General features: G+C 38.5%; 1 protein-coding gene across 13 annotated transcripts in view; it reads right to left on the bottom strand.

Annotated features, from left to right (window-relative positions):
- Nucleotides 1-14,916, bottom strand: part of GDPD4 (glycerophosphodiester phosphodiesterase domain containing 4) — a 279,828-nt gene that overhangs the window by 117,344 nt on the left and 147,568 nt on the right. For 9 of the 13 annotated variants that reach the window (XM_082343335.1, XM_082343334.1, XM_082343336.1 and 6 more), the window contains one exon: nucleotides 74-11,574. The exons of the other annotated variants lie outside the window; for them this stretch is intronic. In XM_082343335.1, coding sequence (XP_082199461.1) covers nucleotides 11,069-11,574 — 506 coding nt within the window. In that variant the 3' untranslated portion in view covers nucleotides 74-11,068. Of the gene's footprint in view, nucleotides 1-73; nucleotides 11,575-14,916 lie in introns of those variants that run through there. 13 annotated transcript variants of the gene reach the window in all.

The following is a 14,916-nucleotide window of genomic DNA, read 5'->3' on the forward strand; positions in this document are numbered from 1 at the left end:
GTCCGGTGGTGTGTTTTGGGGTGCCTGTGACCTTATTATGATTTTAGGCAGTGTCTCTGCTAATGGTTGTGGTTGTGTACCTGTCTTGCTAGTTGTTTGGCATAGGGTGTCCAGCACTGTAGCTTGCTGGTCATTGAGGGTAGCTGGGTGTTAGCGTTGAGATGGAGATCTCTTGGAGAGCTTTCGCTGTTTGATATTACATGGAGCTGGGAGGTCTCTGGTGGACCAATGTCCTGAACTCGGCTCTCCCACCTCAAAGGCACAGGCCTGACACCTGGCCGGAGCACCAAGACCCTGTCAGCCACATGGCTCAGAAGAAAACGGAGGAAAGAAGAAAAAAGAAAGAAAGAAAGAAAGAGAGAAAGGAAGGAAGGAAGAAAGAAAGAAAGAAAGAATAAAGTTATTAAAATAAAAAATTTGAAAAATTATTAAAAATTTAAAAAATTAAAAGTAATAAAAGAAAGAAAGAAGAGAGCAACCAAACCAAAAAACATATCCAGCAATGATAACAAGTGCTAAAACTATACAAAACAAAAGAAATGACAGACAGAACAATAGGACAAATGGTAAAAGAAAAGCTATACAGACAAAATCACACAAAGAAGCATACCCATACACACTCACAAAAAGAGGAAAAGGAAAAATATATATATCTATATATAAAAAAATAAAAAAGGAGAAGAGCAACCAAATCAATAAACAAATCTACCAATGATAATAAACTGTAAATACTAAACTAAATAAACCTAAAACCAGAAACAAATTAGATGCAGAAAGCAAACCCCAAGTCTACAGTTGCTCCCAAAGTCCACTGCCTCAATTTTGGGATGATTCATTGTCTATTCAGGTATTCCAGAGATGCAGGGTACATCAAGTTGATTGTGGAGATTTAATCCACTGCTCCTGAGGCTGCTGGGAGAAATTTCACTTTCTCTTCTTTGTTCACACAGTTCCTGGGGTTCAGCTTTGGATTTGACCCCACCTGTGCATGTAGGTCGCCTGAGGGCATCTCTTCTTCGCCCAGACAGGACAGGGTTAAAGTAGCAGCTGGTTAGGGGGCTCTGGGTCACTGAGGCCGGGGGGAGGAAGCGTTACAGAATGCGGGGTGAGCCTGTGGCGGCAGAGGCCAGCATGACGTTGCAACAGCCTGAGGTGCACCGTGTGTTCTCCCAGGGAGGTTGTCCCTGGATCACGGGACCCTGGCAGTGGTGGGCTGCACAGGCTCTCAGGAGGGGAGGTGTGGATAGTGACCTGTGCTTTTACACTGGCTTCTTGGTGGCTGCAGCAGCAGCCTTAGCATTTCATGCCTGTCTCTGGTGTCCATGCTGATAGCCACGGCTCACTCCTGTCTCTGGAGCTCATTTAGGCAGTGCTCTGAATCCCCTCTCCTCATACACCCCAAACAATGTTCTCTTGCCTCTTAGGCAGTTCCAGACTTTTCCCCGGACTCCTTCCTGGCTAGCTGTGGTGCACTATCCCCCTTCAGGCTGTGTTCACGCAGCCAACCCCAGTCTTCTCCCTGGGATCTGACCTCCGAAGCTGGAGCCTCACCTCCCAGCCCCCACCCTTCCCAGTGGGTGAGCAGACAAGCCTCTCGAGCTGGTGAGTGCTGGTCGGCACGGATCCTCTGTGAGGGAATCTCTCCGCTTTGCCTTCTGTACCCTTGTTGCTGCGCTCTCCTCCGTGGCTCCGAAGCTTCCCCCCTGCCACCCCCAGTCTCTGCCAGTGAAGGGGCTTCCTATTGTGTGGAAGCTTTTCCTCTTTCACAGCTCCCTCCCAGAGGTGCAGGTCCCATCCCTATTCTTTTGTCTCTGTTTTTTCTTTTTTGTTTTGCCCTACCCAGGTACATGGGGAGTTTCTTGCCTTTCGGGATGTCTGAGGTCTTCTGCCAGTGTTCAGTATGTATTCTATAGGAGCTATTCCACAAGTAGATGTATTTCTGATGTATATGTGGGGAGGAAGGTGATCTCCATGTCTTACTCCTCCACCATCTTGAAGGTCTCCTTCATTTGTATTATTTTTTAGATTCCACATATACTTATTTCACTAAGCATAATATTCTATACACAATGCTACAAATGGCAATATTTCATTCTTGTTTATAGCTGAGTAACATTCATTGTATACATAAATATATATATCACATCTTCTTAAGCCAATATTCTGTTGATGGGCACTTGGGTTGCTTCCATGTCTTGTCTATTATAAATAGTGCTGCTATGAACATTGGGTTGCCCGTATCTTTTTGAATTAGTGTTTTCATTTTTTCCAGATATATATTGAGGAGTGGACTTGCTGATCATATGGTAGCTCTATTTTTAGTTTTTAAAGGAACCTCCAGACTGTTTTCCACAGTGGCTGCACCAATTTACTTTCCTACTAACAGGGTACCTGGGTTCCCTTTTCTCCACATCCTCTCTAACATTTGTTATTTGTAGACTTTTTGATATCAGCCACTTTGACCAGTGTGAGGTGATATCTCATTGTGGTTTTAATTTGCATTTATCTAATAATTAGCAATGTCAAGCAACTTTTTATGTGCCTGTTGGCCATCTGTATGTCCTCTTTGGAAAAATGTCTACTTAGGTCTCCTGCCCAGTTTTTGATTGGAATTTTTTTTTTATATTGAGTTGTATGAGCTGTTTGTATACTTTGGATATTAACCCCTTGTCAGCTGCATCATTTGCACATATTTTCTCCCATTCCATAGGTTGCCTTTTTGTTTTGTTGATGTTTTCCTTTGCTGTGAAGAGCTTTTAAGTTTGATTAGGTCCCATTTGTTTATTTTGCTTTTATTTCTTTTGCCTTGGGAGACTGACCAAGAAAATATTGCTACGATTTATGTCAGAGAATGTTTTGCCTATGTTCTCTTCTAGGAGCTTTATGGTATCGTGTCTTACATTAAGGTCTTTAAACCCCGTTGAGTTTATTTTTGTGTATGGTGTGAGGGAATGTTCTATTTTCATTGTTTTACATGTGGCTGTCCAGTGTTCCCAGCACCACTTATTGATTAGACCGTCTTTTCTCCATTGTATATTCTTGCCTCCTTTGTTGTAGATTAATTGACCATAAATACATGAGCCCTTCTTGAAGAGACTATTAAAGGATGAACTTCAGCCAAGAAGAGATAAATGGAAAAACTACAGCAAAAGGATTGTCTTGAGCAGTGAATTTATTTAACTGCAAGACTAAGACTAAAACAAATACAGGTATAACGTAAATATTATAAATCTTGCCAGTACACAGATGATAAGCTAGGAGGGGAAGAGGAATAGCAGATTTAAGTTTGCTGATTATTTATCACTCAGTTTATTTTCTGGGGGTGGTAGTGGTGGTGGTTCAGAAGATATCAACTAGTGCTAATAAATCAAGTGAGAGAGGTATATTATCCAAGTAAGGATTTCTATAGAATAGCGCTGGCTAGTTTTGCATCTCCCCACACATTCTCTTAATGATCGTAGAAAGCAACAAGGAGAGAAAAAACACCCAGAAACACCCCTTGAAACAAAGGAATAGGGAAGAGTACAAACCTCAAGTTAAACAAAGGTGTGTAAATAAAGCCCAGAAAGCAGCAGAGTTGGTGCTGGATCTGCTAGGAGTGAGGAGAGACCAGGGAGAGCTGTGAAGAAAAGTGAAAAATGCAGAGAGGCTTTTGTGGGGGTGGCATCTGGAAAATTTCAATGAAGTTTTACCCTAAGAAGGAGAGATCTCGTGTTGAACAGGAACTACTGAGAGCAGGTCTGAATCCTGGCAGTGAGAGCACTGGCACTGAAAGAAAAGGAGTTTCAAGAATTCCCTGTTGGTCCAGTGGCTAAGACTCCATGCTTCCAATACAGGGGGTGCAGGTTTGATCCCTGGTTGGAGAACTAAGATCCCACAAGCCGTGTGGCACAGCCAAAAAAAAAAAAAGACTATATTATTAAAAAAAAAAAAAAAAAAAGGAGTTTCAAAGTTAAAGGTACTAGAAGGAAGTCTTAGAAGACTGCTTCTAATGGAAAGGGAGGGAGGCATATTGGAAGGTGGTGGCATCCTATGGAGGCAGCAGTCAGTTTCTAAGGAAAGTAAGGAGGAACCTGACATTATGGATGCTATTGCAACAAGCTAAAATAGAAAGATCATGAGGAACCTGTTTCCCAAAAGATCACTATACATTAAAGAAACTGTCTATAATTTGAGCAACAAGAGAAGGAGCTCTAGAACTAAGAAAAGTGGAAAGTATCCAAGATTCTCTTCTTCTATCACATTATAGAGTTGCCCTACTAACTGGTCCATGAAGTTCAATATATTCTATTATGAACAAGAAAAATTACACTGAAGTATTTTTACAGGGACACTGTGAGAATGAACAGAAAATAATAATCATAACTTCTAGGCAAGAAAATGCATACAAAAAAATTATGCCATGAAGCAAAGTAAAACTCCAACATGAAGTAAATAAAATTTTTAAACAAGCAACTACGTATCTGAAAGAGTACCATGAAGCAAAAATGAAAAAACTCAGAGAGGATATGGGAAAGCAATAGAAAGATGTGAAACAGAAACTGACAGGACTGAATGAAAATGAAGAAAAAGACAAAGACTACTTGCAAGGAATATAAAGGATATAAGTTGAGTAAGTGGCATAGAGAATAGCAATGTCCAAATTCAAGAAAATAAAACTAATGAAGAAAATAATAAAAAAGGATTAGAGAGAACTTGTAACGAACAATCCAAAAAGGAAATTTTTTAAAAATCCACTTATAATAGAATGAAAAAGAAATGAAAGTCTTGAACACTGAAAACTACCAAAAAACCCTGCTGAAAGAAATTAAAGAAAATATAAATAAATGGAAATATACATCATGTTCATGGATTGGAAGACTTAATATTGTTGAGATGACAATACTACCCAGACTACACTACAGATTCAATGCAATCTCCATCAAGTTCCCAATGGCATGTTTTAATATTAAAATTCATATGAATTGCAAGGGAACCTGGAAAGCCAAACAATCTTGAAAAAGAAGAAAAAATTTGGAGGAAATACACTCCTCCTGAATTTAAATCTTACCACAAAGCACAGTAATCAAAACAGTGTGATACTGGCATAAATACAGACATATAGACCAATGGAATAGGACAGAGAGCCCAGAAATATGGTCAATTTATTTTAGGCAAGGGTAACAAGACCATTCAATGGGAAAGGGCAATCATTTCAACAAGTGGTACTGGGAAAACTGGATATCCTCATGCAAAAGAATGAAGTTGGACCCTTACTTTATACCATATATGAAAATGAACTCAAAATGGATCAAAGACCTAAAGGTCTGTGCTAAAATTATAAAACTCTTAGAAGAAAACATAGGGGGAAATCTTCATGACAAAACACTCAAAAGAATATACTCAAAAGAATTAAAAGCAAGGATATGAATAGGTATTTGTGTACCCATGTTTATAGCAGCATTATTCACAATAACCAAAAGATGGAAACAACCCAGATGTCTACCAATTGATGAATAAATAAACAAAACATGGTATACACATACAATGGAGTACTATTCAGTCTTAAAAAGGAAGAAAATTCTAACACGTTATGACAGGGATGAACCTTAAAGACATCATGCTAAGCAAAGTAAGCCAGTCACGATAGGACAAATACTGTATGATTCCACTCATATGAAGTACTTAGAGTAATCAAAATGATAGAAACCAAATGTAATAGAATAGTGGTTGCCAGAGACTGGGAGGAGGGGAGAAATGAGAGTTATTGTTTAATGGGTAAAGAGTTTCTAGGGTTTTTCCAGTTTTATTGAGGTATAATTGACAAAGAAAAATTTATATATTTAAGGTATAAAACTTGATTTTTATATACGTATATATTGTGAAATAATCACCACAATCAAGCTAATTAATCTCATATAAAATCACCTCAAATAGTTACCCTTTTCTTTACTTCTTTTTTTGTTGTGAAAACACTTGAGATTTACCCTCTTAGTAAATTTCCAGTATATATTCAGTATAGTTAACTACAGTCACATTGCTGTATGTTAGATCTCTAGAAATTATTCATCTTATAAAATTGAAACTTTGAACCATTTGACCAATATACCTCCATTTCTCCCTCCTCTTAGCAATCACCATTCTACTCTCTGCTTCTATGAGTTTGACTATTTTAAATTCCACGTATAAATGAGATCATGGGGTATTTGTCTTTCTGTATCTGGATTACTGCACTTAGCATAATGTGCTCCAAGTTCATTTATGGTGTTACAAATGTCAAGATCTCCTTCTTTTTTAAGGTTGAATAATATTTCACATGGGAAAGTAGCCGAGATACTCATACATATTGAGCAAATAAGAAAAAAAAAACCACATCAAATTGGGGGGGAGAGGTTGAGACACAATTGCACCATAAACATCACCCCTAGCACAGCAACACACAACCAGGAAGGAACTCACAATTCCCAGCTTTTCCATGAGGAGCAAAGGATTTGGACCCCATATCTGATACCCCAACTTTTAAGACTTCTACCTGAGATATAGGTCCCTAAAATATCTAGCTTTGAAAGTCAAGGGGTCTGTGTCTACCAAACCCAAAACGCTCTAGTGAACTAAGAGACAGTTCTTAAAGGGCTCATACATACTCACCATGGCTAACGCCCAGAGCCCAGTGAAGAGGCAGCAACTAAAACACAACCAGTCTTTCCATGAAGAAGATCTACTTGCTTACCTTAATAGACGTGGCCAGAGGGCAGACTTCAAATTTAACACATATCTAGGGACCACCTGTAATACTCTCCAGAGTCCATAGAGGCCAGTGGGCACCATCTTCATGCTCTCCCTCTGCCTCTCTCCAGGTCATGAGTATCTCCCAGAAAGGAGTTTGTGCATATGTCTGGCACCTCGGTTTTTGCAGCTGCTGCCCAGTGCATGCCCATTGATCACCTGTTTCTGGTGGCCAGTGGGGCTTATGTTCACAGGTCCCACAGGACTATAACAGAGGAACAGTTCTTAACTGGCTATCCCCCTAGATCACAATGCAGAGGCAGCAGACAGAAACTCCCAGGCCTATTTGCTTATCTTAAAAGTTGCAGCCAGAGGGGCAAGCTTCTGATTTAACACACATCTAGGGGCCTGCAATCCTCTCCAGATGACAGGTAGAACAGTGATTGCCATCTTTACTCTTTCCCTCTGCCCTGCCCCACATCACTCGTTTCTCTAAGAAAAGAGCTTGTGCACACATCTGGTGACCAGCCTTTTGTGGCTGCCACCCAAAGGACATATCCCACAACAGCCTGATTCTGGTGGCCAGTGGAGCTTGTATTCACAGGTTCAATGGGATGGTAGCAAAGAAAGAAAGAGTTCACAACTGCCAATCCCCCCAGGACTCAGTGCAAAGGGAACAGACAGAAACCCACAATTCCCAGTCTTCCCTTGAAAGTAGTATATTTGCATACTTTAAAAGCTTTTGCCTGAGGGTCTGGCTTCTAATCAGCCTCCGTCTAGGTGCTGACTAAGGTCCTCCCCTTTGGCATATTGACAGATCTTGGAATTCCCTCAACTTCTGGAGCCACTAAGAACAAAGAAGTCTGTTTAGACAACCACAAATGTGTAAGAGACAAGCAAGGACTAGGGCAGGGTTGACAGATACAGCTCCTACACCACACCACTCCTTCAAGACTGGGAGAGGTAACTCTTTTATCTAATGCATAGAAACCAACACAGAGTCAAGGAAAAAGAAGAAATAGAGGAATATCTTCCAAATGAAAGAACAAGACCTTAATGAAAAGGAGATAAGTGGTTTATCTGATAAACAGTTCAAAATAATGATCATAAAGATGATCACCAGATCAGGAGAACAAAGCATGAACAAAGAGAATTTCAACAAAGGAATAGAAAATATAAGAAAGTACCAATTAGAAACCACAGAGTGGAAAAATATAATAACTAAACTGAAAGATTCAACTGTAGACTAGATAAACAGAAGACTGGACCAATGAACTCGAAGACAGGATAGTAGAATTCATCCAATCAGAGGAACAAAAAGAATGAAAAATAGTGAAGATAGCTTAACGGACTTATTGGGCCATATCAAGAGGAACAATATGCACAGTATAGAGGTTCCAGAAGTAAAAGAGAGAGTGAAAGAAGCAGAAAACTTCTTTGAAAAAATAATAGCTGAAAACTTCCCTAACCTGGGGAAGGAAACAGACATTTAGATCTGGGAAGTTCAGAGAGGTCCAATTAAGATGAATGGAGACACTGGACAAGACACATTATAATTAATTGTCAAAAGTTAAAGACAAGGAGAGAATCTTAAAAACAGCAAGAGAAAACAACTTGTTATGTAAAAGGGAACCCCCATAAGGCAATCAGCAGATTTTTCACCAGAAACCTTGCAGGCCTAAAGGGAGTACCACAATATATTCAAAGTGCTGCTGCTGACAAAGAATACTCTACCCACCTGAGTATTCCTTCATTATTGAAGGAAAGCTAAAGAGTTTTCTAGACAAGCAAAAGCTGAAAGATGAAAGAGTTCAGCACCACTAGACTGGCCTTACAAGAGATGTTAAAGGGACTTCTTTAGGTTGAAGCAAAGGGGCACTAAGTAATAACAGGAAAATATATAAAAGTGTAAATCTCACTAGTAAAGGTAAATATATAGTTAAATCTGGAAATAATTTAATGTTGTAATGGTGATGTGCTAATAACTTATATATCTAGTGTGAAGGATAAAAGACAAAAGTAGTAAAAAAAATAACTACAATATTTTGTTAATGGATATGAAACAGGAGGGAAAGGGGCAGGGCACAAAATTTAAAAGAATGGCATAGCCTGAGGACACGACATAAACTGATTAGAACCAAATAGGTCCAAGATGGCTTCCACTAGTCAACCCAAGTTGACTTCCGCTAGACCTTTAGCCTCATCATAACACATCAGCAAGGTAAATGACACACCCACCAGCACCATGACAGTTCTGAGGCCAACCATCAAAGACCAAAAAGTGGGCAGTGGCCCAATTCCTGGAAATCCCCACCCCTTCCCCCAAAATAGTTGGAATAATCCTATGATCTTACCCAGCCCATAAAAACTAACCATATTTTGGGGCTGCTCTCGCCTTTTGAGATGGCCCACACTCTGTCTGTGGAGTGCGTTTCTCTATAAATAAATCCACTTCTTACCTATCACTTTGTCTCTCACTGAACTCTTCTGCAATGAGATCTCAAGAACCTGAGCTTCATTAAGTCCTGAAACCAGGGGTGTGATTTCAGTTGAAAGACTGTGGGTTTTGGCCAGGTGTGAGTCCCGGCCACATGGGTTCAAGTCCCAATCTGAGGTGCACGGTTTCAGATACACAAGAGGTTAAATTGTGACATCAAAAACATAGATCATTTGTGGGAGAGTAAAGATGAAGAGCTTTAGTATGTGTTCAAATTTGTTATTACCAACTTAAAATACACTGTTATAAATATGTTTTACGTAAACCTCGTGGCAACCACAAAGCAAAAACCTATACTAGGTACACAAAAGATAAAGAGATAGGAATCTAAGCATGCCACTACAGAAAATCATCAAATCCAAAGACAAAGACAGAAGAAGAAAGGACAAAAGAATTACAGAACATCCAGAAAACAACTAATAAAATGATAAAAGCCCATACCTATTGATAATTGCTTTAAATGTAACTGGACTAAATTCTCTAATCAAAAGACATACAGTGGCTGAATGAATAAAAAACAAGACCCAACTATATGCTGCCTGCAAGAGACTCACTTCAACTTTAAGGACATAGACAGACTGAAAGTGAAGGAATGGAAAAAGATATCCCATGCAAATGGAAAGCAAAAGAAAGCTGAAAGAAAAAAATTCCACTGGTGGTTGCACAGCACAACAATGTGAATGTACTTAATGCCACTGAATCATATACTTAAAAGTAGTAATAAAGATAAATTTTATGTTATATATATTTTATCACAAGTTTTAAAAAAACAAAAAAAGATTGCTATTAAAGTTTTGTTTGACTAATGTTGTCTATCCTACTTAACATGAACTCTCTGTTCCTCTCCTTTTCCAAATCCTACCCAATCTTCAAATTCCAGTTCTAATTCTTCCCAGGCTTCTTCCAATCCGAAAACATGTCACTTTTTTTCTGGATTCCAAGAACTATCACTGTCTGAATGAGTTCATTTGGCAATTAATGATTTTCTGTCTGGTAATAGGTCTTAAACTTTCTTAACTTAAATAATTATTTAGTTCTTTATATGTATAAATAGTTAGATTTAACTTGACTTGATAATAACCTGATAATCTTGATGTGATAATCTTGACTAGATTATGTATACTAGATTAAATCTTATCTGAGGGAGTGGCAATATCCTAGTGTCAGTCAAGAAGACAAGGTTCTAGAGCTTATGCCGAGGTTTGACTAATAACATATTTTAAAATAGTCCATTTTTATCCCATTGCGCCACTTCTTGTACTTGGTATATCCCAGGCATTTCTTCTTTCAGATGCTCCAGGTTGATAAAGCTCTAGACACTTGTGGCTCTGATTTTTACTCAAGGCTAGAATCACTGAGTGGGCATGGGATTATGCCCATCACCCCACTGGGGAATCAGCCAACAACAAATGTTATCCCCACTTCATGCTGGATAACAATTTGTGTGTGGGATGAGATCTTTGCTGCCAACTCAAGCCCATGCCACCTCTCATTCTCTGACTCAGGATGGCATCACTTTGGCACTCATCCCCTAGTCTTTGTCACCCTGAATGACCACAGAGGGGTCCAAAGAATACACCATTTACCTTCTGAGTTCCTGAGAGGTTGCCTTTATTTACATGCTGATGTTCCCCACAGATGAGATAAAACCTGTTAACACTCAGAGAACAACCAGCTCCAGCTCCAAGACTACAACAACTATTTTTCCCTTGCCTCTCCCCTTGAGATGCACTCTTTATAGAAAGACTAGACCAGAATGGTTTTCCTGAGAGCCTTAGTGGCTCTTCTGCACTCCTTTCTTGACTGCTCCACACCATCACTACCCTCAGGCGCAGAGAGGAAGAGGAAGAAGTGGGCAAGTTGTGGCTAATCCTTCTTTGAAGACAGCCTTAAGGAGGAGAAGGACAGGCTGGATGTGGTGGAAAACATAAAAGAGGATTCTTCTGAAGATTCAATACTGGGGGGCTTTTCAATTTGTTTTTCAGGATGAGGGATGTCTACACAGGAAATTGTTTCATCTGCCTCTATGGCAGACAATGAAGTTTGCAAGGGGGTCTCTCTGGTCGACTCCCAGATGGGTGCTTGGGTGGGTTCAAAGGCCTTCATGGTGGGCACCAGTTGTCTAACGTCATCCTTGCCAGGCATTGGTGTCTTGATGGTTTTGCTGACTTGCTCTGGTTTGCTGGCTTTCTTCATGGGAACTACTGAAAAACAGCTAGGGTCTGGGTGTTTCCTTACACTCTTGGTTAAAGTTGGGTAGAGGGTTGCTTGAATCCAAGGGATTTCCATAACTCGGGCGGGAGGATCTATGGATATATGTGAAGGTTCTTGATTCTCACTTTTTCCAGTTCGGAGGCTTATACTCTGAGATTCTGTGGGATAGAAAAGACAAAAACACAGATTCCTCAGATGTCACTTCTCCAATCTTTGCCGGTCACGTGGTAAAACTGTAGTCATCTTTAAAATGTCAGCCTCTCACTTACCATCTCAGGTTCATTCCCCCTAGTTCTCTCCCTACCCAGGCTTTGGGCAGACTTTCCTATGGTCCTCAATTCATCAAGGTGCTGGAGTTTAAGAGAGACACTTCTCAACTCACTTTTTAGTTCTAGTAGGTTTTTTGTTTGACTCTTTAGAATTTTTAATGTAAATAATCATAAACTCAAATCAGGAGTTTTATTTCTTCCTTTATGCCTATTGCTTATCTTACTGAACTGGCTAGGATCTCCAACACAAGGTCAGATAGAAGTGGTGAGAGCAGATATCCTTGTTTTATTACTTTTTAAATTGAAATATAGTTGATTTACAAAGTTGTGTTAGTTTCTGGTGTACAGCAAAGAGATTCAGTTATATATATTCTTTTCATATTCTTTTCCATGATGGTTTATTAAAGGATACTGAATATATTTCCCTGTGCTATACAGTAGGACCTTGTTGTTTATCTATTTTATATATAGTAGTTTGTATCTGCTAATCCCAAACTACTAATGTATCCTTCCCCCGTCCCCTCCCTTTCCCCTTTGGTAACCATAATTTTGTTTTCTATGTCTGTGAGTCTGTTTCTGTTTCAGAAATATGTTCATTTGTTTCATATTTTAGATTCCATATATAAATGATATCATTTCTGACTTAGTATGATAATCTCTAGGTCCAACCATGTTGCTGCAAATGGCATTATTTCATTCTTTTTAATGGTTGAGTAGTATTCCATTGTATATAACATCATATATATATATATATATATATATATATATATATATATATATATCATATGTTTATCCATTCATCTGTCAGTGGACATTTAAATTGCTCCCATGTCTTGGCTATTGTAAATTGTGCTGCTATAAACATTGGGGTGCATGTATCTTTTCAATTTAGAATTTTGTCCAGATATATGCCCAGTAGTGGGATTGCTGGGTCACATGGTAATTCTATCTTTAGTTTTTTAAGGAAACGCCATATTATTCTCCATAGTGGCTGTATCAATTTACATTCCCAGCAGTAGTGCAAGAGGGTTCCCTTCTCTCAACACCCTCTCCAGCATTTGTTATTTGTAGACTTTTTAATGATGGCCATTCTGATCAGTGTGAGGTGGTACCCTGTTGTAGTTTTGATTTGCATTTCTCTAATAATAAGTGATGCTGAGCATCTTTTCATGTGTCTACTGGCCATCTGCATGTCTTCTTTGGATAAATGTCTATTTAGGTCTTCTGCCCATTTTTTCATTGGGTTGTTCATTTTTTTGTTATTGAGTTGTATGCACTGTTTGTATATTTTGAAAATTAAGCCCTTGTTGGTTGCATATTTTGCAAATATTTTCTCCCAGCCTGTAGGGTGTCTTTTCGTTTTGTTTATGGTTTCCTTTGCTATGCAAAAGCTTATAAGTTTGATTAGGTCCCATTTGTTTATTTTTGCTTTTATTTCTTTGCCTTGGGAGACTAACCTAACAAAATACTGGTATGATTTATGTCAGAGAATGTTTTGCCTATGTTCTCTTCTAGAGTTTTATGGTGTCATGTCTTACATTTAAGTCTTTAAGCCATTTTTGAGTTTATTTTTGCATACGGTGAGAGGGTGTGTTCTAACTTCATTGATTTACATGTGGCTGTCCAGCTTCCCCAACACCGCTTGCTGAAGAGACTATCTTTTCTCCATTGTATACTTTTGCTTCCTTTGTCAAAGAGTAATTGATCACAGTTGTGTGGGTTTATTTCTGGGCTCTCTACTCTGTTCCATTGATCCATATGTCTGTTTTTATGCCAATACCATGCTGTTTCAATTACTGTAACTTTGTAGTATTGTCTGAAGTCTGGGAGGGTTATGCCTCTGACTTTGTTATTTTTCCTCAGGATTGCTGTGATGATTCTGGGTCTTTTATAGTTCCATATAAATTTTAGGATTATTTGTTCTAGTTCTGTGAAAAATGTCATGGGTAATTTGATAGAGATCACATTAAATCTGTAGACTGCTTTGGGTAGTATGGCCATTTTAACAATACTAATTCTTCCAATCCAAGATCATGGGAAAATCTTTCCCTTTCTTTGAATCCTCTTTAATTTCCTTTATTAATGTTTTATAGTTGTCAGCATATAAGCACTTTGCCTCCTTGGTCAGGTTTATTCCTAAGCTTTTTTTTTTTTAATGCAATTTTAAAAGAAATTGGTTTTTTACTTTCCCTTTCTCATATTTCATTGTTAGTATAAAGAAATCCAACAGATTACTGTATGTAAATCCTGTATCCTGCTACCTTGCTGAATTCGTTTATCAGTTCTAGTAGTTTTTGTGTGGTCTTTAGGGTTTTCTATATATAGTATCATGTCATCTGCATATAATGACCATTTTACCTCTTCTCTTCCAATTTGGAAACCTATTTTTCTTTTTCTTATCTGATTGCTGTGGCTAGGATTTGCAATACTATGTTGAATGGAAGTGGTGAGAGTGGGCATCCTTGTCTTGTTCTAGATTTTAGCGGGAAGGCTTTCAGCTTTCCACCATTGAGTATTGTGTTGGCTGTGGATTTGTCATAAATGGCTTTTATTATGTTGATATATATTTCCTCTATACCCACATTGGTAAGTTTTTTTAATCATGAATGGATGTTGAATTTTGTCAAATGCTTTTTCTGCATCTATTGAGATGATCATGTGTTTTTTTACTTTTCTTTTGTTGATGTGCTGTATCACATTAATTGATTTGCATTAAGTTGAACCATCCTTGTGACCATGGGATGAATGCAACTTGGTCGTTGTGTATGATCTTTTTCTATGTGCTGTTGGATTTGGTTTGCTAATATTTTCTTGAGAATTTTTGCATCTATATCCATCAAAGATATTGGCCTGTAATTTTCTTTTTTGGTAGTGTCTTTATCTGGTTTTGGTGTCAGGGTGATGGTGGCTTCATAGAATGACTTTGGGAGTGTTCCCTTTTGGAAGAGTTTGAGAAGGACTGATATAAGTTTTTCTTTGTAAGTTTGCTAGAATTCCCCAGTGAAGCCATCGGGTCCTGGGCTTTTGTTTGCAGGGAGTTTTTAAAAGTATAGATTCTATTTCACTTCTAGTGATCAGTCTGTTCAAACTGTGTATGTCATGTTGATTCAGTTTGGTGAGTTGTCTGTTTCTAGAAACTTGTCCATTTCTTGTAGGTTGTCCAATTTTTGGCATGTAATTGTTCTAGTATTCTCTTATTTTATTTTATTTTTTGTATGTCTGCTGTATTGG

This window comes from Balaenoptera borealis (genome assembly GCF_965194805.1).
Source record: "Balaenoptera borealis genome assembly, chromosome: 11".
Taxonomy (NCBI): Eukaryota; Metazoa; Chordata; class Mammalia; order Artiodactyla; family Balaenopteridae; genus Balaenoptera; species Balaenoptera borealis.